The following is a 19,510-nucleotide window of genomic DNA, read 5'->3' on the forward strand; positions in this document are numbered from 1 at the left end:
GACTAGACCGGGGCGGGCGAGCAGCGGAGCTTGAAATTTCTCAGGCCTCCGTCCCATATATTGTTTGATTAAAATATGGCTGACTCAAGCTTGATGGCTCGTGTGTTTGTTACAAAAACAACAGCGATAATAGTTAAAAAAAAAAAACACACACATTGGCTCAGTTGCCCGCCGTCCATGACAATGAGGATGATCAACCGGCTGCCGACCCAATTGGGTCGGAGGATGTATTCTGCACCTGCTGGAATCTCGATACCGGCTGCAAAGAAGAAGTACATTCCCTCCAGTGGCACCTATCCTCTGGGCTTCAAGGTCTCAGGCACCGTTGTCGGAGTCAAGCCCAGCAACACCACAAAGCCAGACCTGGCCTTCATCACATCTGATCGCCCCTGTGCCGCCGCCGCCGTCTTCACCAAGAACAAATTCCAGGCGGCACCCGTCACATTTAGTCGCGCATTGCTGCAGCAGAAGGACAACTCGGACCTGCAGGGCGTGCTCATCAACTCGGGATGCGCCAACGCCGTCACTGGCAAGGGCGGACTGGAGGATGCCGAAGCCATGGCCACCGAGGCCGACAAGGCCCTCGGTGCCGACAAGGCCACCATTGTCATGAGCACTGGAGTCATTGGACAGAGGTCAGCACGGGGCAGTTGTTGTTGTCGTCGCTGGCGGCGCTGGCTAACCTTGTTGTTGTTGCATACTATAGGCTCCCCATCAAGAAGATTTTGGACAATGTGCCCGTGGCCTACCAAAAACTCGGTTCCACTCATGACCACTGGCTGACATGTGCCACTGCCATTTGCACCACTGACACGTTCCCAAAGCTCATCTCAAAGTCCTTCACTCTGCCCTCGTCACCCTCTATTGAGTACCGCATCGCTGGTATCACCAAGGGTGCCGGCATGATCCACCCCAACATGGCCACCCTTCTCGGTGTCATTGCCACGGATGCCCCCATTGCTCCCGAGCTGCTTCCGGGTCTGCTCAAGGGCGCTGTCGACAAGTCTTTCAACAGTATCACGATTGATGGAGACACTTCGACCAATGACACGGTGGCTCTTCTGGCCAATGGTGCTGCCGGTGGCCAAGAAATCGCTTCCGAGAACTCGCCAGACTACCAGGCCTTCAAGCAGGCCCTTTCCGGCTTCGCCACCGAACTTGCCCAGCTCATTGTTCGCGATGGAGAGGGTGCCACCAAGTTTGTCACCATTCGGGTGACTGAGTCGTCGAGCGAGGAGGGTGCACGCAAGATTGCCAGCACCATTGCCAGGTCGCCACTGGTCAAGACAGCTCTCTACGGCAAGGATGCAAACTGGGGACGCATTCTGTGCGCTACTGGATACTCTCTCATTACGGAGCCGGGGGCCGGTGTGAACGAGGTTGCCGAGATCATTCCGGAAAAGACCAACGTCTCCTTTATGCCCACAGACGGTAGTGCTGAGCTGAAACTGCTTGTCGACGGCGAGCCAGAGGCTGTTGACGAAGAGAGGGCAGCCCAGATTCTCGAGCACGAAGATCTGGAGATATTGGTCCGCTTGGGCACGGGCAAGGAGCAAGCCACATACTGGACTTGCGACTATTCGCATGAATACATTACAATCAATGGAGACTACCGCACATGAACAAGAATCTTCCCTTTTAGGAATTATTCTTGACGGTTCACAGCAAAGAGGATATGCTGGCCAAATATATTTAGACAGCGGCCAATGATTGACTCTTTTATATGATAGAGTACATGATCAAATAGAAAGAAAAAGCGAGGGAAGGGTAGGGGAAAAGAAGAGAAAAAAATAGCGCGAATGAGATTACTGGTATTTCTTCTTTTCTTCTTTTCAGGTACCGTTGCACCATGCTAGGAAATGGACAGACTTGCAGTCTCTAATACCTCTCGGTAGGTGCATTTATATGTGCTCGTGATTTTGACACGTTCAAGTCGCAGGGCAATTTGTAATGTTGGCGGTTTGGTATGTTACATATGTGCTCCATCAATGCTCCTGCCGGTTGAAAGAGTTTAATGCCACCTAACCTAGGTATCTTGTTCATGGTAGCTAGCACTGTACTGCGTATGTACTCTGGAGAGGGTACAGATGTGCATTGATGTGTGTACCAATGATACACTCACTGCATCAAATACGTCTGGTAGGCGGCAGCAGGCAGCTTGTACAAAGCTAATCCGCATTAGACCTAGCTCAAATCATTACACCACCATGTACCCACTAGAGCGAGACGCGTCTTTCCTCTCCATCAACCGCGTAAATTGATTGATCTCATGCCCACCTAGGACTTGAGGCATGTCCATCTTGGATACATTACGCTGCCGACAAAGTCACTGCTTGCTTGACTGTAGGACATTGGATATCACCACGCCGACGACTCAAAACCCTGAATTATCCTTTATCCTTTCCCCTCGCTTGCCCCCCTTCCAACCCATTGCTGGCACACTTTGTACAAGGTCAAAAATATACAATGCCTGCCGTACAAAAGGACGAAATTGGCGAGTCGTCGACATCAGCAGCCAAGAAGGCTCTCAACGCCTCGGCCAATGGAGCCGCCACCTATGAACTTCCATGGTAAGTGAAAAACACTCTATTCTCTCTTCCCCCTCCCCCTTGGAACGCCCCAGCCAGCTCCCTAAGGAAAAGTTCTCATTGTTAACGAACCAATTGCAGGGTAGAAAAGTACAGACCCATCTTCCTCGATGATGTCGTAGGCAACACGGAGACGATCGAGCGACTCAAGATTATCGCCAAGGACGGCAACATGCCCCACGTCATCATATCAGGAATGCCTGGAATCGGAAAGACGACGAGCGTGCTATGTCTGGCTCGGCAACTCCTGGGCGATTCCTACAAGGAGGCTGTCTTGGAGCTCAATGCATCCGACGAGCGTGGTATCGACGTTGTGCGCAACAGAATCAAGGGCTTTGCACAGAAAAAAGTTACCCTGCCGGCAGGCAGACACAAGCTCGTGATCCTCGACGAGGCCGACAGCATGACGAGTGGTGCGCAGCAAGCCCTGCGGCGAACCATGGAGATCTACTCAAACACAACGCGCTTCGCCTTTGCCTGCAACCAGAGCAACAAGATCATTGAGCCGCTACAGTCGAGATGCGCCATCCTGCGATACGCGCGACTGACAGATGGACAAGTCGTCAAGCGACTCATGCAAATCATCGAGGCAGAAAAGGTGCAGTACAGCGACGACGGGCTGGCGGCTCTCGTCTTTAGCGCCGAAGGTGATATGCGACAAGCAATCAACAACCTCCAGTCCACGTTTGCAGGTTTCGGCTTCGTCAGTGGAGACAATGTTTTCAAGGTCGTCGACTCGCCGCACCCTATCAAGGTGCAGGCCATGCTTAAGGCTTGCTACGAGGGCAAGATTGACAGCGCCATGGATAGCCTCCGTGAGCTGTGGGATCTTGGCTACAGCTGCCACGATATCATCAGCACCATGTTCCGGGTCACCAAGACGATACCGACACTGAGCGAGCATAGTAAGCTCGAGTTCATCAAAGAGATTGGCTTCACACACATGAAGATCCTCGAAGGCGTGCAAACCTTGCTCCAGCTCAGCGGTTGTGTGGCTCGTCTATGTAAAATCAATATGGACCCAAAACGGTTTGAAACAAAACTAAAGTAGATGACGGGGTAAAAGGGGCTCGAGGTTCAGCTGGTTGGGCAGGTTTGACATGAGGAGCAGATGAATTTGCATTGGCATGGCGTTTCGCGACTTGATTGCAGGTCTGTTGTAGGGACGACCTCGGATGATTCTTTCTTGATTCCCCAATGAAATTAAAAGGGGAAAGGGAAGAAAAAAAGAGGAAATAAATTCACAAAAAGATACATTTGAAATAAATGAGACCAGATACCTATTCAGATGCATTGTACATGCCGACTACTGGTTCTTGTCCTCGTCCTCGTCCTGGGCAAATATTCCCTCGGCCCGCCCGTGTAGGTATGTATGTAGCAGGTATAATGAGCAAATTTGTGGCTCAAGAGCTTCTCTCACTTTTGGTCGCCCTCTCTAAGATGCTTCGGCCTCGGCGGAGGAGGCGGTCCGCCCTCCTCTTCAAACTCCTTCTCAAACGTCTCCCACATGGCCCGATCCCTGGCCAGTCGCTTCTGCATCCTCACCCGTGCCTCGTACTGCCGAACAGCCCCGTCTGCCTCAAGCATACCTCCCAGTATCATGCCCGACATTTGAAGATACCTGATGATACTGTGAGCATATTTCTTGCACTGTTCTTTTGTTTTGCTTCGTGGGCGTGTAGGCGATGCGCACGAAAGACCATGACAGGGAAGAACCAGCCAGCAGGGCTGCCAAGCAAGGCGTTTGCTCTCTTCCACCAGCTCGCATTGGCAACAACTCACACTTTGAACTGAATGGTCAAGCCCCGGTAGACGGGCGACATGGCATATCCTATACCCCCAAGCACTGCAGACGCGAATCCCCATTTGATTGCGCCATAGCCGGCACCTCTGACGGCCTGCCGCTGGGCTTCATTGGCCTCGTCACTGTTTAGTGCATCAGTCGGCTTCATGGCGGCGGTAGCATGGGTAGCTCTCGAAAGAGGTCCAGGACTCTCCCCCTCAAGAGTCAAGCGAGCAGCAGTCGTCAAAGCCCTTGTTTATTGACAGTCTCAATCTTGATTTGAGAAATAAAATTGAAAAACAAATGTGTATGTTGCTTCCTATGCTCTATGACTTGAATTGGTTGGGTTTGTGTCGTTGATGAATGAGTGTATGTGAAGCTATGAGTGAAAGCCGGCGGATTTTTTTGCGTCATCGTACGGTTTGGCTTCTCCACATCCCGGAAATCGTCCTTCAAAGCCCGACCAGAGGGGGAAAAAAAAAAAGGTTCCTTTATTCTTTACTCTTGAGCTCTTACAAATTTCATTTCAACTCAAATCCCGTGAATACAATCACCGTTCGCGCCACTCCACTCTACATCTGGTGGAGTAGTTTTTTTTTTTTTTCGGTTTCTTTTTTTTCTCACCGTCCTCTATACAAGATATCAAGCCACACTCTCTTGTCCCTGATGCGAGCTTTTATAGTGCATACAGGTTGAGACGATGGGGGGAAAAGAAAATAGAAGCAACCACGGCAGATGAAAAAGATGGATTGACAAGTCCCTATGGCAAAAAGAATCCAATTATGTGTATATATATTGTACTAATTCGAGAAGAGATGTTTCCGTCTTTGTCTAAAGGGGTATGTCACGCCACAAAACGCCGCGCCATGTTCTATCTGAGGAGAATATCATAACCATCTCGTGTAATCCTGACTTCATCACTTCCCAATCCGTACTTCCGCCGCACGAGCTCGAATATAATGAGCCCTGCACTCGTACTGGGTACCTGTCGTATCGTGTTCCACCAGAACCCTCGGTAGAGCCAACGTGTTGTTCCCAGACGCTCTGCACTCGCCTCGGCTGTACACTGGGCCCAGGTCTCCCGGTAGGCACGGTAGTAAGCCCTCAACATCCGCCATCGATGACGCGGCTTGTCCGGATTGGCGACGGCCGAAGCACGAAGCCGCGCAGCCTTGTCGTCGAGTTCTTCCAAATGGTCCCAATGCCGCACTTGAACGTGCGTGAGTGGATGCAATACAAGCTGCTGAGCAAAGGAAGCACCAATGCCGGCGAGGAGCAGAAAGGCAGGCTCTATGGCATAGTGAGGCCGGATGACCTTGGGCTGCTCGCCGCCTTCGACGTCCCCACTGGCATTGGTCCTCGCCCGCTTGTCCCGGGGGAGAGATCGCTTCAAGGCCAACAGGTCAACAATGTCTTCGCTCAGCCCACCGTAATACCAGGTCACGAAACCATAGTAGCCCTGCGCCTTGAGGTACTCAAATGTGCTAAAGAAGATGGCATTTCCCAACCCGTCCTTGAGGAAGCTTAATCCCCAGCCGGCAAAGATGCCGCGGAGGCCAATCTCGCGCAGTTTCTCTGCACTGAAGCTCCACATGCTCTTTGGGCGGCCCTTTGCGTCTGCAGGCATGATGTCGCGGTGGTCAAACCTTGCCTGGATTGCGTCCAGCGGCGCGGCGACGACGCTCTGGATGCTTCCGGCCAGGAATCCTGCAGCAAACGTGTGCTTTGGGTCTGGCGGAGGATATGCACGCTTGCTGGCCCTGCCGCTCTCCTCGTGGAGTAGGCCCAGTATCTGCAGGTAGCTGGTATATAGGACAGCACCGACGCTCACGTTCGCCATGAGAGGAGGCAGAATCTGCTGCGGGATGATACCCCAGCCATGATGCTGGACGACGCTGGTGATGACGCCCGGTGTCGTGCCGCGCATCCACAGCCACGTCTGGCGCAGCGCTGCGCCCATGCGGGACTGCGTCTTGTCGCTCGCAACCGCCTGCCGCAAGACCTCGGTGTGCGCCAGATGTACAGAGCGCGCATAGGCCAGGTAGTCGACGCGGGTGCGGAAAAAGGCCTTGACGGGGGCGCGAAAATAAAAGGCCACGGCCTGGGCGCTCAGAGCTCGCACGCCGGCGGCGGAAGCAGCAGTAGCCGCGTTGTTGCGCGGCTGCTTGTCCGGGAAGATGACGTCTGAGCCTGGGGGTATGACGGGGCCGACACCGCCCGAGTACGGGCCGGGGATGGAGACGTCTATTTCATCTCGGCTGGTTTTCATGGTTTCATGCACACTTCCGCATCTTGGGGAAGAAACGCCCAAGGCTTGCCTGCCTGCCTGCCTGCCTGCCTGTCTGTCTGTCCGTCTTTGTCGCAAAGGGCCTAGAGGTTGTCTGGATTCAGAGCTTACTGATGGTGCAACTCACAGGGGAATGGGAATGATGAAAGAATGTTGCTTTGCCCGAAATAAATTGCACAACGTCTCCGTTTGGTTCGCCCCGGTGAGTTGAATGTACGTACGTTCGTAGAGAGAGCCGACGAGTCAGATGGCGGGATTTTCTTGGCAGTCACGTCGTTTTGCTTGCCGACCCGACCGCAGCTGGCGCAAATGATCACCTGCCGCTTGCGCACTTATTTAGGTACCGTATCAGATGATTCCATACCTAGGTAGATTAATACTCATATTCGATTATACACCAATTATGAAGAAAATGTGTCATTACACCGACCAGGAGCTATCAACATTAACATAAACGGCTGTAAGAGTAGCCTGATATCACAGTATGTCTAAAGACAAACATACTAGAGGCTATAACCCCCAACTTAAAGTATAAACGCAGCCCCATCGCTCCCCTCTCTGCGCTAATGACGAAGCCAGCAGCCTCAGACTAGTAAAGGAATCGAAGATGAATACCTATAGTGATCGGGGAGACCAAAACAGGTTGTAGTGGCAGTGTAGAGTATCTCCTGCAAAATTTATATACGATACGATGATATATTTCCATGCATCAGAACAGTGTGAGTAAGCATAATTGCGGCCCTTTGGAGAGTCACCAGTACCGTGCCGTGCATACATACGTACATTATGCTGCGCTGGTAGCGTCAGGCTGGAGCTACGCCGTTAGACATAAAATATACCTAATCATAACATGGATGACATAATGTTGACGACGACAAATTGAAAGGCCCGCATACAGAGGGTACAGGGAAAAAAAAAGAAAATAGAGAAAAAAAGTCAATTGCAGGAAAATATGTTCAAGGACGTCATCTTCTACCTACAGTGTCTTCTTCTTTACCCCCCTAACCGCCTAGCTAACATTAATTTTGCAGACTCACCGAAATATACTATGCCTACCTACCTCTCTGTACAGTCTCGGGTGTACTAGCCCCGGAGTCTTTTCTCCCGGTTACATATGTATAGGTATCCATATACGCAGTACCGATTCACCCTGGCCCAGCAGTTTTCGGTAAGCGGGCTTGAGACAACCCACAAACATGGATGGATCTTCATACTTGGGTTTATTGTTGTAGGGATTTTAAGGGACCAACGCTAAATTGAATGACACCTCGATCTGTAATGAACATGCACCTATCCTGCCACTTGGGTGCTGGTCGCGTGACTACCTCTATATTTACCTACAATACCCAGTCGAGGCTGGACCTGGGCATTTTGATGATTTCAAGACAGTGCGACTACTTGTTACGAGCAACATTGGATCCCTCTATAAGAAAATATATATCTCATTGAACTTCTTCCTCCTGGATTCATACCCACCTGGACGTAGAAAGACATACGCATCACAAGCCCCATACATTCTGCCCCGTCTCTTTGCATCCGGAGTCGGGATCGCAGACGGCTCCTCTGATAGTACCATAGCACCTTCGACAAATAGCCGCCCTCACGCCATGTCACCCTCACCCGCCAAGAAGCAGAAATTGTCGGCAAATGCCAATGAGCACCTCGAACAGGAGCCTCATGAGATGTCTGAAATCGCTGGGGAGGCGGACGGAGATCCCTACCCCCGGGGCACCGACCACGAGAGTCGGGGGAAACACGACACAACCACTACTCACGAGGACGAGGAGGAGGAGAAGCAAAAGGATGGCGGCGAGTGGCGTGACCAGCCGCCTTATCGCACCTCGAATGAGAATGAGCATTTTGACAAGAAGCACACAGCCGAGTGCAACTGTGGGAGGATCAGATATTGGCTTAGTCGCGACGCCCCAATCGCCAGCAAGTACTGCCACTGCAAGGACTGCCAGAGTTTGCATGGTAGGTCATGACCATATCACCTGCGTTTCTGTCCATTGTTGATTTTCATGCAAACACATCAAGTTCAATCCTGGCCGGGGGTTTGCTAACAACTACATATTTCAGGTGCTCCCCTGCAGTGGGCGGCCATCTTCAAAAAGGAAGACCTACACTTTGAGAACGGCGCCAAGGGGCTGGCCTTTTACCACTCTGAGAAGAAGCACACTTATCATGATCTCCCCTGCAAAGTGAGCTGCGCATATTGCCACGCACCCATCATGGACGAGGGGCGAAACATGGTTCTCATGTTCCCTGCCATTATCAAGTTCAAAAACCAAGAAGCAAAGAAGAGCTTCGAGCCGACGTAGGTCACCACCCAGTCCTTGCCCCTCTTCTCAAGCAGCACTGAACAATAGCTCTCTAAAGCATGCACATCTTCTATTCAAGGCGAGTCCTGGATATTCCCGACGGGAAACCAAAGTGGACAGAGTTGGATGAGAAGAGTGAGTTGATGAAAGATGTTGATTGACCGCAGCAATCAAGTACTGCTTGTACCATCGAGTCATGGTGTGATAAATCATGGTATATGGTATCGAAGCGCCGATAGCAAAGGGGCCAAAGTGGGTATCATGTAACATCAGGTACAGGTTGGCTGAGGTGCTGGCTAGGTACTAGTTGCTAACTCAACGGCTCGTCCCACGTAAGAGGTCGAGTATATAGTCTTTATCTAGGCCATGAGATCTTCGAGAATAGCTTCAAGTTCCTCCTTACTAAACGGGACGCTCAGCAATTCAGTGCCTAGGGCGTCTTTCCGGCTTGTGATCATTTGATGATCGTGGAATCTGTCATGGTGGTCAATGGTTTTCGTCGTTTGAAGGGGATAAAAACAAAAACAAATCTTGGGCCGCGTGGTACTTACTCCTTGAGCAAAGTACGGAAAGCCACCTCGGAGCTGCAAATAAACTCCTCCACTGCTTTTCCGTACAGAATCCTGTACTCGACGCCAGGATTTTCGCCTGCAGACGACCCCTCCTCATCAATGGCAACGAGGACTTCCGTCACCAACAATCTGAACAGGCTTTTTGCATTTTCTGGCAAACTGCGCAACACATATGCCACACCTTCCTTGCCTCCTACTCGTCTAGCTTTGCGCCCGAGGAGCTCATGGACGTCATCAACGACATCAATTTCGGCTGCAAACGGAGCAAAGGTTGTGCAGTCGTGAAAAGTAAAGTTAAAGGCGGACCGCAGACCACTGTCCCACAACAAAGTGAAGTCGGGGGTGTCGGCTGAGCAAACCAACTGGACCTTGGAATGCGCGGCCAGCTGGGCCAGTATGGCCTGCATACCTGGTTTACGTAGCGGTATAGCATCAATGGAGTTTATGATAATGGTGATGCAGACCTTGTGCGAAGAGAGAAGCGTCTTCAGGTCAGTCAGCATGGCCGAAGGATTACCAGCTGGTGGTTTATATGCTGGGTCGACTGCGCTGCCCACAATGCCGAGGATTTCGCGGATCGACGTGTTCCGCACATAGCCATTCACCATGACTATCTTGTGGTTGATGTGGTCTGCAGAGGCGTCGTAGAAAAACTTGGCAAACTTGTGCAGCAGAGGTCGCTTCGAACCAAAGCCGTAGCAGCAAATGCTAAAGTTTTGGGACAATTCAAACGCCCACTGCGAAAAAGAGTCGGCGTGTAGGTCCTGTAAGAATTCGACATCTTCGTGGTGCGGATCTCTATAGTCATTCCACAGCGAAAAGTACTCCTCATGAGTGAGCAGCTGGAGTGAAGCCAGACTATTGCCCGAGGTTTTGGATCCTCCAGGGCGGTTCTGGGCAAAGTACAGTTCCTGGGGCGGAAGGTCTCGTGGAGGCGTTGGCGATTTCTTCCTCGCTCTTGTGGATGAGCCCTTTCTTCGGCCACGACGCTGCTTGGAGGGAGTGGCGGCAAGATCATCGATAGCCTCCTCAAGCTGCATCTCAGCGTCCTCGGCATCGCCTTCCTCGTCGTCTTCCTCGTCACTAGACTCGTAAATCTCCCTGGCAATGCCTCGGTCATCATCGTCGTCGTCTTCATCGCTTGCATTGCCCTGGACCACGCTCTCAATGAGCGCTCGGGCGCTCTTTTTGCGGGCAGAACGATCGTTTCTCCTCCACCTCGGCGTTTCTCCATGGAGAATGGGCTGTTCCTTTTGCGAGGGCGTCACTGCTGCCTTTGAGCCAGCCGCATTCCTTTTCCGTGGCGTTCTGGATTCATCTTCTGCTATAGTCCCTGCCGTTACGGTGGCAGTGGTGTCGATACTGTGCTTGACTTTGCGGCTCCGTGGAGTTCCTACCGAGACCTGGGAAGCAGCTGTGACAACGTCGTCATCGTCTGATGGAACATCGTAGACGGATTTTTGTGAAGCTGCGGCGTTGTGCTGCAGGCGTGATGCTGCACTTGGTCGGCCTCGCTTCCGTTTGACGGGTAGGTTTTGAGCAACATCTCCTGTTTGGCTGTCCAGGTCATCTTTAGCTGGAGCTTCTAGATGGGTGGTGGTCTTGTGCGTTGACGATTTCGCTAGTCTTGCCGAGGCGACAGGCTGTTTCCGTGGCGCCATTGCCACAACCCGACATGTGCATGTAGATTGTGACGGGTCAGTGTCTTTACCTCACTTTGGATCCTTCCTTTCAGACTCAGTCAGGTCAGGGTTTGAGTTGGCAGGTCTGACGTAGGGGCCGATGTGTGATCAAGTTGCTAACGAGTCTACCAATAAATGGGGGTCTGCTCAAGAATGTTACCTATACCAGACCAGCGACATGGATCAAAAACAAAGCGACTGTGGACTCCATCAAGATGTAAGGTACCGAGCGAACAAACATCACTGCACCAACTAGATCTGTCCGTCTCAGGGAATCTCCTAAGTGGTTCAGAGAGAGAAGAAGAGAGAGAAAAAAAAAATAGGGTCAACGTAAACGGCAACAAGTACCTTACCTAACAGGCCCTTTTGGCGGGCTCCACGAGGCGCGTCAAGCTTACATTGAGTCCCGACGCGTCTGGTCCAGGTACCTCATCTCCAAACCCCATGTGGGGAGGTACCTAGGGGTGTGCCTGTCTTGCCCCGTCGGGACTCAACGCTAAACGTGCTTTTGTGTCCAAATCGTACGGAGTGCATACGGCAGGTTAACGGTAGGCACTAACTGCACTGCACGTCTTACTGTACCACACGTGCGTTAAGATGCTCACAATAAGTCGGGTGGAGCCAGTACCGTTTTTTTTTAATCGTGCATTGCCTCGACTCCGTCAACTAAATTTCCTAGGCGCACACTAGATGTGTCCATCTGTATGGCATCAACATTATCTTGCGATACCTTGATGATACTCGCCTTGATGCTTTAGTCATTCGTCAAATACCGTGTACGCTCGCTTCCTCACGGCTGAGGCACTCATCAACTCATCTCCATCTACCCTAACCACCTGCAGGCCATGAATCTCAACCTCTCGGGCTCCTTGAATGTGTTCAAGCTGCTGGCAAAACCTTCGCTATGCTTGCCCCATGCGACCGTCTCCCAGTTCAGCGATCTCCCATATCCCCTAAGAAATGCCTTTCAAGGCCAAGGTGAGAAGCAGCTGCAGATCAAGGCTGTAGTGCTAGATAAGGATGATTGCTTTGCATATCCAGAGACCAACATTGTACACCCACCATATACTGTAAGTAGCAGCCAAAGTTGTCGTCTGCATCTAAAGCCTGGAACTCCTTCTTCATATCAAAGACGAAGGGGGCCGATGGCATTGATTTCGGTATCAATACGTACCCAGTATACCTCGTGTTTCTCATGACAAATCTTGACTCGCTGCTTATAACAGGAGCGCTTCCGACAGCTGCAAGAGGAATTCCCCGGCAAGAGCCTCGTCATTGTGTCCAACACGGCAGGGGCTACTAGCCACGATCGGGACGGGCGCTTGGCCAGAGAGCTCGAATCTGCCACGGGCGTGACCGTCCTCTCTCACCGAGTCAAGAAGCCTGGGTGCAAGGATGAGATCATGGCGCATTTCCGGAAACATCCAGAGGTGGGCGTGACACACCCAAGCCAAGTCGTAGTCATTGGTGATCGGTTGATGACGGATATGATGCTTGCCAACATGATGGGCAGCAGAGGTATCTGGATCAGGAACGGTGTGGCCCCTCTGGCAGAAAAGAGCATGGTATACTGTTCCCTGCCTACTTTCACTTCTTCAGACCTTGGCCTTTGCTAATCGCTTTCCTAGTTCACGAAATTCGAGTACCGCATGGCTGCTTTCCTCCACGCTCGAGGATTCAAGGCACCGGACCCCTCTAGTCCCTTTGAGTAGTTATTCACAATATATCTATACATTTCCGTAGATCCCAGACGCTGAAGTTTGGGTTTCATCTTAGGGGAAGGGGGAAGAAAAAAAAGTAAATTTCAAGGCGGAGTCCTCACACTGAGCATCGGATGCCCATCGGATCGGCGTTTGGACCTCTTTGTTGTACGCAGGTAGGGCACTATATGAAAGAAATTTGCTCACTTGTTCTAATCAAGGTGACCATTGCAGAGTAGTTGGCCAGGGAAAACATTAATGCCGTGATAGTCGTACAGTGGTTGGTTGCATTACAAGTATCTCCTGGTCGAGTAATGTCCTCGTCGACTGGATTCATCTGATATATCTCGATGCAGAAAGCAGCAGGCAGGTGTGGAAGGTCCGACTATCTTCTCAAATCACTGGATCACGAGCCCTTGTCTTGCAGATGCCAGCCGCAGCCATTCACTTCCATTCTTTCTTCTACAGGTCCAAAGCTTCCACCATCTTACTCACTGATTGATTCCTGATCCCGGACAATACAACCCGCAGGACTGACTGCCTCGTCTCGGCATTTGTCCTCTGGGTTTCAAAGAAGGAACCTGCTCGGTACCTGTTACAGCTGACCCAACAACACCTTCCCTCCTCATTCCTAGCTCCAGTATTGTTGCCTACAACCTGGAAAGCCCAGGGCATTTATTTGCTATATCAGTAACCGTTTGCAGTTTCCCAATTACTCTAAACAGACACCCAGAACAAACCAAGACCGCAACCATGGGAGGCAAACTTTGGTCAGATCAAGAGGAGCGGTACTTCTGGAGGGTTACCATGCCCCAGTCCGTCAAGCGTATCAACCCCCCGGCGGACCAGCAATCCGAAGCCCAGCAAGACGTCGTAGAGAAGTCCTGGGCGGACCTCGCTACGGAGATGGGGACTGCGATGGGAGATGATGCTCGCCGCCAATATACCGGCACGATGCTTTGTAAGTAGTGTGACCTGTTAGATGTTTTCGAGCAGTAACTACTGTGTACAACAAGTCTCTTTTCATTATCCCAGAGAGCACAGTAGGGTCCGACTATGCTAACGATACGCGCCTAGTCGAACATTACTTTCAGAACATTGAATTGGAGCGAGTCTCACCCAACGCTGGAAGATATGTACGCAAGTTCTTGAAGTCCGCCGGTAAGTAGTCATGTCGTCGGAACCTTTTACCGCCGAGTTGGCTTGATGGAGGTCACCTCGAGAAATGTGTTTATATCTCATACGCTTGCTTCAAATAGCGCCTGACCACTGCATCGTTCTAGGTCTGGTCGACCATGCACTTCTCAAGACCAATCAAGCTTCACGTTCACCTCCAAGAGCGTTTGCGCCGCGCAACGATCGAGAGGGTTATTCCGGTCCCGTCCAAGCCAGGAGTTGTTACTCTCACCTCAGTAAGACCTCGAGCATCGTCATCTTCACTGGCGTGCCTCGCCAATACCTCGATGTCTCCGACACCGCCAAGGCCTCATCTGGACCCTCCTCTAAACACCCGACTCGTGACGACCAAGTCCTCAAAGAGCCCCAGCCTAAGAGATATGCCCCTTAGTCGCGTCGTTGGCATGAGAACACGGGTGGTGTGTTCCTGCAAATTTACAGCCGCCTTTGCGAGTTCAGTACAGTCACGAGGGCCATCATTACACATGGGCCTTCAATGCGATGATATTATTTGCTGATATTTATCGGAGACCCCCTCTCTCAATCATGCTGTTCTAAATCACCACCATCGGCACCAGGCCAGGAATCATTTCTGCTCTCGTATCTCTCAATCACGCCTCCAGGATTTTGCAGGGCCCGTGACACACTCCCTCGAGACCCAAGTTACCTAAATCATGGCAGATATAAGTGGTACGCGTGTCGCCCTTGGTGGCTCAGAATTACGATAGAGGAAGCAGGAAGGGAATCGGGACATCCCGAAAGAGAAAATGAAAAAGAAAGAAAGCCCGGAATTGATAAGGAAAACCACAGAGACGGATCCAGGCGGTGCACTTACTATGACAAGTCTGGTAACTCACCAGGGGCTCATGCGATAGTTACTTTCGTAGCAAATTGACTTCATGGACAGACATTACAGTGGCCATGAACTTGTGGGGGGGAAAAAACGCCTTCATACGCAGCGAGAATACTATATTTATGACTACGAGGTGTGCTGCTGTTGAATTTGTTGCAAGGCATCGACTTGATGAACATGAGGAGGGGTGGAAAGGATCATAGTTTCTGGGTCCCGTGATTACTAAGCTAATCTCCAACTTGACGGTTGTGATCGTGCGAAATTGTCAAGTTGCATCTTCATTTTATCGATACGACATTTCCAAACAAGCATCACAATTGGACTCGGACAGCAGACCAAAGTCAAGTACCTTGCCAGTCGTCCCCAGCTAGTGCATAAAAGTATATACGTATACTCTATTAACATCATGACCATTCCCTTGGAAGTGCCGATATTCGGCCCGGCCTTTGCCAGTGCCGCCGTCTCGGCCGGGGCATCCCGCTTGGAGCTAAACAGCAAGGGATCGTATCCAGCCGGAGGGCTCACTCCAGTGATTGGGGACCTTTCTTCTCTAGAGGGCCTGGGAATACCCATTCGCATCATGATACGGCCTCGCGGGCCTCCCGCTCGCGGCGCTTGTGATTTTATCTACACCGAGTCGGAAGTGAAGGCCATGGAACAGTCTATTCGCGATTTCAAAGCGTCTGGGCTCATGGAGGAAGGAAGAGGTGATGGATTCGTCTTTGGAGCACTTGCGGAAATCGACCGAGAACAGGCAAGAGGCCAACCTGATGGCCATGCACACGCTGGGACAGTCTTGAATGCCGGTCAGTGCAGCCGACTTGCCGAGGCCGCGAAGCCATTCAAGTTTGTGTTTCATCGGGCATTTGATGAGCTGGTGCGACATGAGGTGTGGGAGGAAGCATTGGAGGAACTGGTCCGATTGGGCTTCAACGGCATCTTGACCTCGGGAGGGCCTGGAGACGCCGTGGACAACATCCCGAGGTTGGTCCAAATACTGGAGAAGGCGGGTAACAGGATGGAGATCATCTTGGGTGGCGGAGTCCGGAGCAGCAATATCACGGGACTTAGAGAAGGAATAGGCTCTTCCCTTGCAACCCCAGGATATTGGGCTCATTCGTCGTGTCTGACCGGCAAGGTCACGCGCGTGTTTGATACAAAAGAGGCCGGCGATATGGTAGCTGGCCTCGATTAGCAGTATAGTCGCACTGGAGAGGGGACACCCTCCAACATCTGGCAAGTGAGACTTGAGTAAGCTACATCATGCCCACCACTTCGCAGCGCCCATGCGTCACTTGTTTGATTATTCACTCTGGTGTCCCTGGAGATAGGTGCGAATGAAAGGGCGGCCAGTGCCATGTTCAAACCATTGACAAGGGTTATTTATATACATAGAAACGAACACGTCTAGTAACACGTGAAACACAAACAAGGACCAGTCTATCTCGACAGGTTCTTAACACCTTGCACCATGGCAGTAAGGCGACTCCAGTCATAGCTGTCCTCGCCCAAGGACCAAGCCATGACACCACCCAGACCCTTGGCGGCGACAATGTCCTGGAACTTTCGCTGGATCAGAGAAGCCGTGTCCCAGGTCCAGAAGATCTCGGCCTCCTCATCCCACCACCACTGGCCGCCGGCAGCCTCGTCTGTCACTCCATATTCGAGGGCGTCGAGGAAGGAATCAGAGATAGATGGGCCTGTGCAAGTTCCATAGGCAGACTGGCAGCCGGCGCCGCAGTGAGCGCTGGTTGACCCACAGTAGCCGGATGAGCTGCAGCATGTGCCATCGGCGTAGTCCTGGCACGAGGAAAAGGTGCCGACGCCACAGGTGCCGTCGGCGCTCGAGGTCAGGTTGGTGGGCACAGTCGGGCTCACATTGCCAGTTTCGAAAGTAATGGCCCCGCTCGTTCCAGCGTCACTGCCGTCATCGTTCTCAGCCTTGACGAGGGGGCAGCCAACTGGGCCAACCTCGGTGCAGTTCACACCGGGCTGCGTCTGGAAGTACTTTGCGTAAAAGGCGAGGCCGAGATTGATCTTATCGGCAGTCAGACCCAGTGACAAGTATCGCTCGATGGACTCAAGCGAGCCGTGGACATCGCTGTGGTGCTTGGTGGCGTTGTCACGGCGAGTAATCAAGTCATAGGTCATGACGTTGACAAAGTCTACTGCGTCCCAGATCTGCTGGGCGTGCTCGGGGGTGTAGGCAATCATGTCCTTCTCCAGGCCCGGGGTAGCAATGGACAATGCCTTGTTGCCAATGGCAGCCTTGATGGCGCCGAGCAGCAGAGGGAATGTGGTAATCTCGTCAACCTTGTCCGAGTTGGGGATCTGCTTGTAGTCGGCTCCGTTGCCTCCCGGATACTCCCAATCGACATCTGGATAAGAACATTAGCGGTGACACTTGGGGCCCTTCTTCTCTCTTCCTCCTCCCCACCACCTCCCCCTCCCCCCTTTTTCTTCTTCTTCTTCTTGCAGCTCACTTTTCTTACTTACCGACAAAGTCAAAGCCGTGCGAGTCCAACATGGCTGCCACATTTGATGCATATTCCGTTCGGGATGCTTCATCCTTGGCACCCTCGCCGAATCCAGTCGTGTCCCCCCAGCCACCAATGGCAATTCCAATCTGGGCGTCTGCGTCAAACATGGAGCGCACTTGGTCAACCTCCATGAATGGGGTATACTCCCCAGCGGTATCGCCAATGAATAGGGAGGAATTGGCAAACGCCATGACAACATGGGTTATACCAGCCGTCACATCCTTGGACGGTAGTGCTGTGGTGTGATATCTATCATACAGCACTGGTCAGTGAGATTCCAGACTGGAACATGGTCCCTGGAATGGTTTGGCTCAGGTACTGACTGGTCAAAATAGACGATACTGCGAAGCTTGTGGGTGCAATTTGCCGCCGAGACGACAGCCAAAAGGCCGCAGAATGACAGGTGGATAGATTTCATGGTGAGCTGGCTACATGTACTATCGATGAAGAAAACTAGAATGCTGCCGACGTTGAGAGCAAACGAATCTTATTGAAAAAAAAAAAAATTTGGGCAGGGAAGAAGTTGAAGTACTAGTAACTACTGTATGCTTCTCAGGAGCTCATGTCTCGTAGTCAAGGGAGTGGAGCGAGGGACAGAAAATAAAAGGCCCTTATAAAAGAAAGAATGGAAGAAGGGGAGGGGGGAAAAAAATAAGAAAAAGAAAAGGTACCGCTTATTAGGTATGATGGCATACGACTTGTGTGTGTGCAGGTTGGTTTGCTGTATGTTGCGGGTAGGCAGGGATGAATTCCTGCCTTTTGCGGCTGTGCTTTTGGCAAACTGAGCTTACACAGTACGTACGGGTGAAATTACCACTGACTTTCCCATATGGGATGGGGGCGGGAAGGGGAAGAGGGGGGGAAAGACACGAGGATCGGGACAAGGATTCAGGCGCACAGTCAGTCAATCATATTCTCTGACTTGGTTGGACATTAGAAAACTCTCCCAACTATGTGCACAGTGGTCAATCATTAGGTTCTAACAGACTGGTTGACTGACTTTGGGCCCTATCGCTACTCTTGCCCGGGTATCGATGGATGATGATGGACTGTGATAAGATGAATGCATTCATTCGCATTGAAGAGCAAGGCTTGTTGTTGCCAGGACATGAATCCACTAACTTGAACCCATCGGTCCCTAACTACCGTCCGTCAACCCGGGGGCTTTTATTTTACACGGCTCTCGCTCCGGGGGTTCGTCGCCGCCATTTGCAAATTACCTACCCATTGACGCCAGTCACGATCCGTCAGCAATGCTAGTACTACCATTTGCGGACCAGCTAGGGCTGGCTGGCTGGCTTTACCCATATACGACACTGCCGTAAGTAGGTATCTTGGTACCAACCAAATGACGGGGGAGGAGGGAATTTAAATATAAACTGCATGTACCCCTTGCATTAAGCCGTGCGCCATGCATGCATGCGGCCGCGGCCGTCAATCTCACCTTGAGGCTTGGATGACAGAGTACATACGAAGGAGCATCTTTGCCAGTCCAGTGTGTCGACATGTTTGACGGCGCCGGGGTGGCTGATCCTCACGGTATGTATTTTACAAAGCATTTCCCTTGGCGCCGCAATGGGCGCACTCTTATGGTTCAATGTTGCGGGCCGGTGTGTATGTGGGTGATGGATTCTTCGTCTACGTAATGAATAACCAGGGCGTGGAATTCAACACTGTCCATGGTATTATTATTACCCATCCCACGTTGCAGCTTAGTTACCTGGGTCGGTATCTCATACCTAGGTAAACAAAAGCAGCTTCAAACGGCAGGCAGGCTGACGGAGCATCCTACAAACTCATACATCGGTAATCAATTATACGCATGTGTAACGTTGGTAATGCACCGCTCACACTTGCTCCTCCATACGTATACGTACAAGCCAATTATACTGTAGACATCCAAGTGTGTAGGCAATGGAACTTCCTTTTTGGCAATCTTATCTGTAACGCGCCGCGGCAAAGATCAGCACGGTACCTCTGTACTACTATGTAAGCCTGCCCCCCCCCC

At 51.6% G+C, this 19,510-nt stretch overlaps 10 protein-coding genes across 10 annotated transcripts; 6 read left to right on the forward strand and 4 right to left on the reverse strand.

Moving 5' to 3' along the window:
* Nucleotides 1–183: 183 nt before the first annotated feature.
* PFICI_09632 (Arginine biosynthesis bifunctional protein ArgJ) lies at nt 184–1,622 on the forward strand (the record flags this gene model as incomplete). Its single annotated transcript, XM_007838213.1, has 2 exons — nt 184–635; nt 707–1,622. 2 exons carry the CDS (start codon nt 184–186, stop codon nt 1,620–1,622), a joined length of 1,368 nt encoding a protein of 455 aa, XP_007836404.1.
* An 844-nt stretch (nt 1,623–2,466) lies between these two features.
* PFICI_09633 (Replication factor C subunit 4) lies at nt 2,467–3,639 on the forward strand (the record flags this gene model as incomplete). Its single annotated transcript, XM_007838214.1, has 2 exons — nt 2,467–2,570; nt 2,670–3,639. The coding sequence occupies 2 exons, from the start codon at nt 2,467–2,469 to the stop codon at nt 3,637–3,639; spliced, it is 1,074 nt and encodes a 357-aa protein (XP_007836405.1).
* Nucleotides 3,640–4,004: 365 nt separating this feature from the next.
* Nucleotides 4,005–4,540, reverse strand: PFICI_09634 (uncharacterized protein; the record flags this gene model as incomplete). Its single annotated transcript, XM_007838215.1, has 2 exons — nt 4,005–4,209; nt 4,371–4,540. 2 exons carry the CDS (start codon nt 4,538–4,540, stop codon nt 4,005–4,007), a joined length of 375 nt encoding a protein of 124 aa, XP_007836406.1.
* A 702-nt stretch (nt 4,541–5,242) lies between these two features.
* PFICI_09635 (uncharacterized protein) lies at nt 5,243–6,640 on the reverse strand (the record flags this gene model as incomplete). Its single annotated transcript, XM_007838216.1, has 1 exon — nt 5,243–6,640. The coding sequence occupies one exon, from the start codon at nt 6,638–6,640 to the stop codon at nt 5,243–5,245; it is 1,398 nt and encodes a 465-aa protein (XP_007836407.1).
* Nucleotides 6,641–8,265: 1,625 nt separating this feature from the next.
* PFICI_09636 (uncharacterized protein) lies at nt 8,266–8,979 on the forward strand (the record flags this gene model as incomplete). Its single annotated transcript, XM_007838217.1, has 2 exons — nt 8,266–8,632; nt 8,738–8,979. The coding sequence occupies 2 exons, from the start codon at nt 8,266–8,268 to the stop codon at nt 8,977–8,979; spliced, it is 609 nt and encodes a 202-aa protein (XP_007836408.1).
* A 359-nt stretch (nt 8,980–9,338) lies between these two features.
* Nucleotides 9,339–11,212, reverse strand: PFICI_09637 (uncharacterized protein; the record flags this gene model as incomplete). The annotated part of the gene is made up of 2 exons (XM_007838218.1): nt 9,339–9,453; nt 9,531–11,212. 2 exons carry the CDS (start codon nt 11,210–11,212, stop codon nt 9,339–9,341), a joined length of 1,797 nt encoding a protein of 598 aa, XP_007836409.1.
* Nucleotides 11,213–12,078: 866 nt separating this feature from the next.
* Nucleotides 12,079–12,945, forward strand: PFICI_09638 (uncharacterized protein; the record flags this gene model as incomplete). The annotated part of the gene is made up of 3 exons (XM_007838219.1): nt 12,079–12,303; nt 12,460–12,798; nt 12,862–12,945. 3 exons carry the CDS (start codon nt 12,079–12,081, stop codon nt 12,943–12,945), a joined length of 648 nt encoding a protein of 215 aa, XP_007836410.1.
* Nucleotides 12,946–13,686: 741 nt separating this feature from the next.
* PFICI_09639 (uncharacterized protein) lies at nt 13,687–14,500 on the forward strand (the record flags this gene model as incomplete). The annotated part of the gene is made up of 3 exons (XM_007838220.1): nt 13,687–13,894; nt 14,011–14,094; nt 14,217–14,500. The coding sequence occupies 3 exons, from the start codon at nt 13,687–13,689 to the stop codon at nt 14,498–14,500; spliced, it is 576 nt and encodes a 191-aa protein (XP_007836411.1).
* An 868-nt stretch (nt 14,501–15,368) lies between these two features.
* On the forward strand, nt 15,369–16,157 carry PFICI_09640 (uncharacterized protein; the record flags this gene model as incomplete). The annotated part of the gene is made up of 1 exon (XM_007838221.1): nt 15,369–16,157. The coding sequence occupies one exon, from the start codon at nt 15,369–15,371 to the stop codon at nt 16,155–16,157; it is 789 nt and encodes a 262-aa protein (XP_007836412.1).
* A 245-nt stretch (nt 16,158–16,402) lies between these two features.
* PFICI_09641 (uncharacterized protein) lies at nt 16,403–17,920 on the reverse strand (the record flags this gene model as incomplete). Its single annotated transcript, XM_007838222.1, has 3 exons — nt 16,403–17,340; nt 17,459–17,751; nt 17,826–17,920. 3 exons carry the CDS (start codon nt 17,918–17,920, stop codon nt 16,403–16,405), a joined length of 1,326 nt encoding a protein of 441 aa, XP_007836413.1.
* Nucleotides 17,921–19,510: the final 1,590 nt, after the last annotated feature.

Source organism: Pestalotiopsis fici, assembly GCF_000516985.1.
Source record: "Pestalotiopsis fici W106-1 unplaced genomic scaffold PFICI_Scf_6, whole genome shotgun sequence".
NCBI lineage: Eukaryota > Fungi > Ascomycota > Sordariomycetes > Amphisphaeriales > Sporocadaceae > Pestalotiopsis > Pestalotiopsis fici.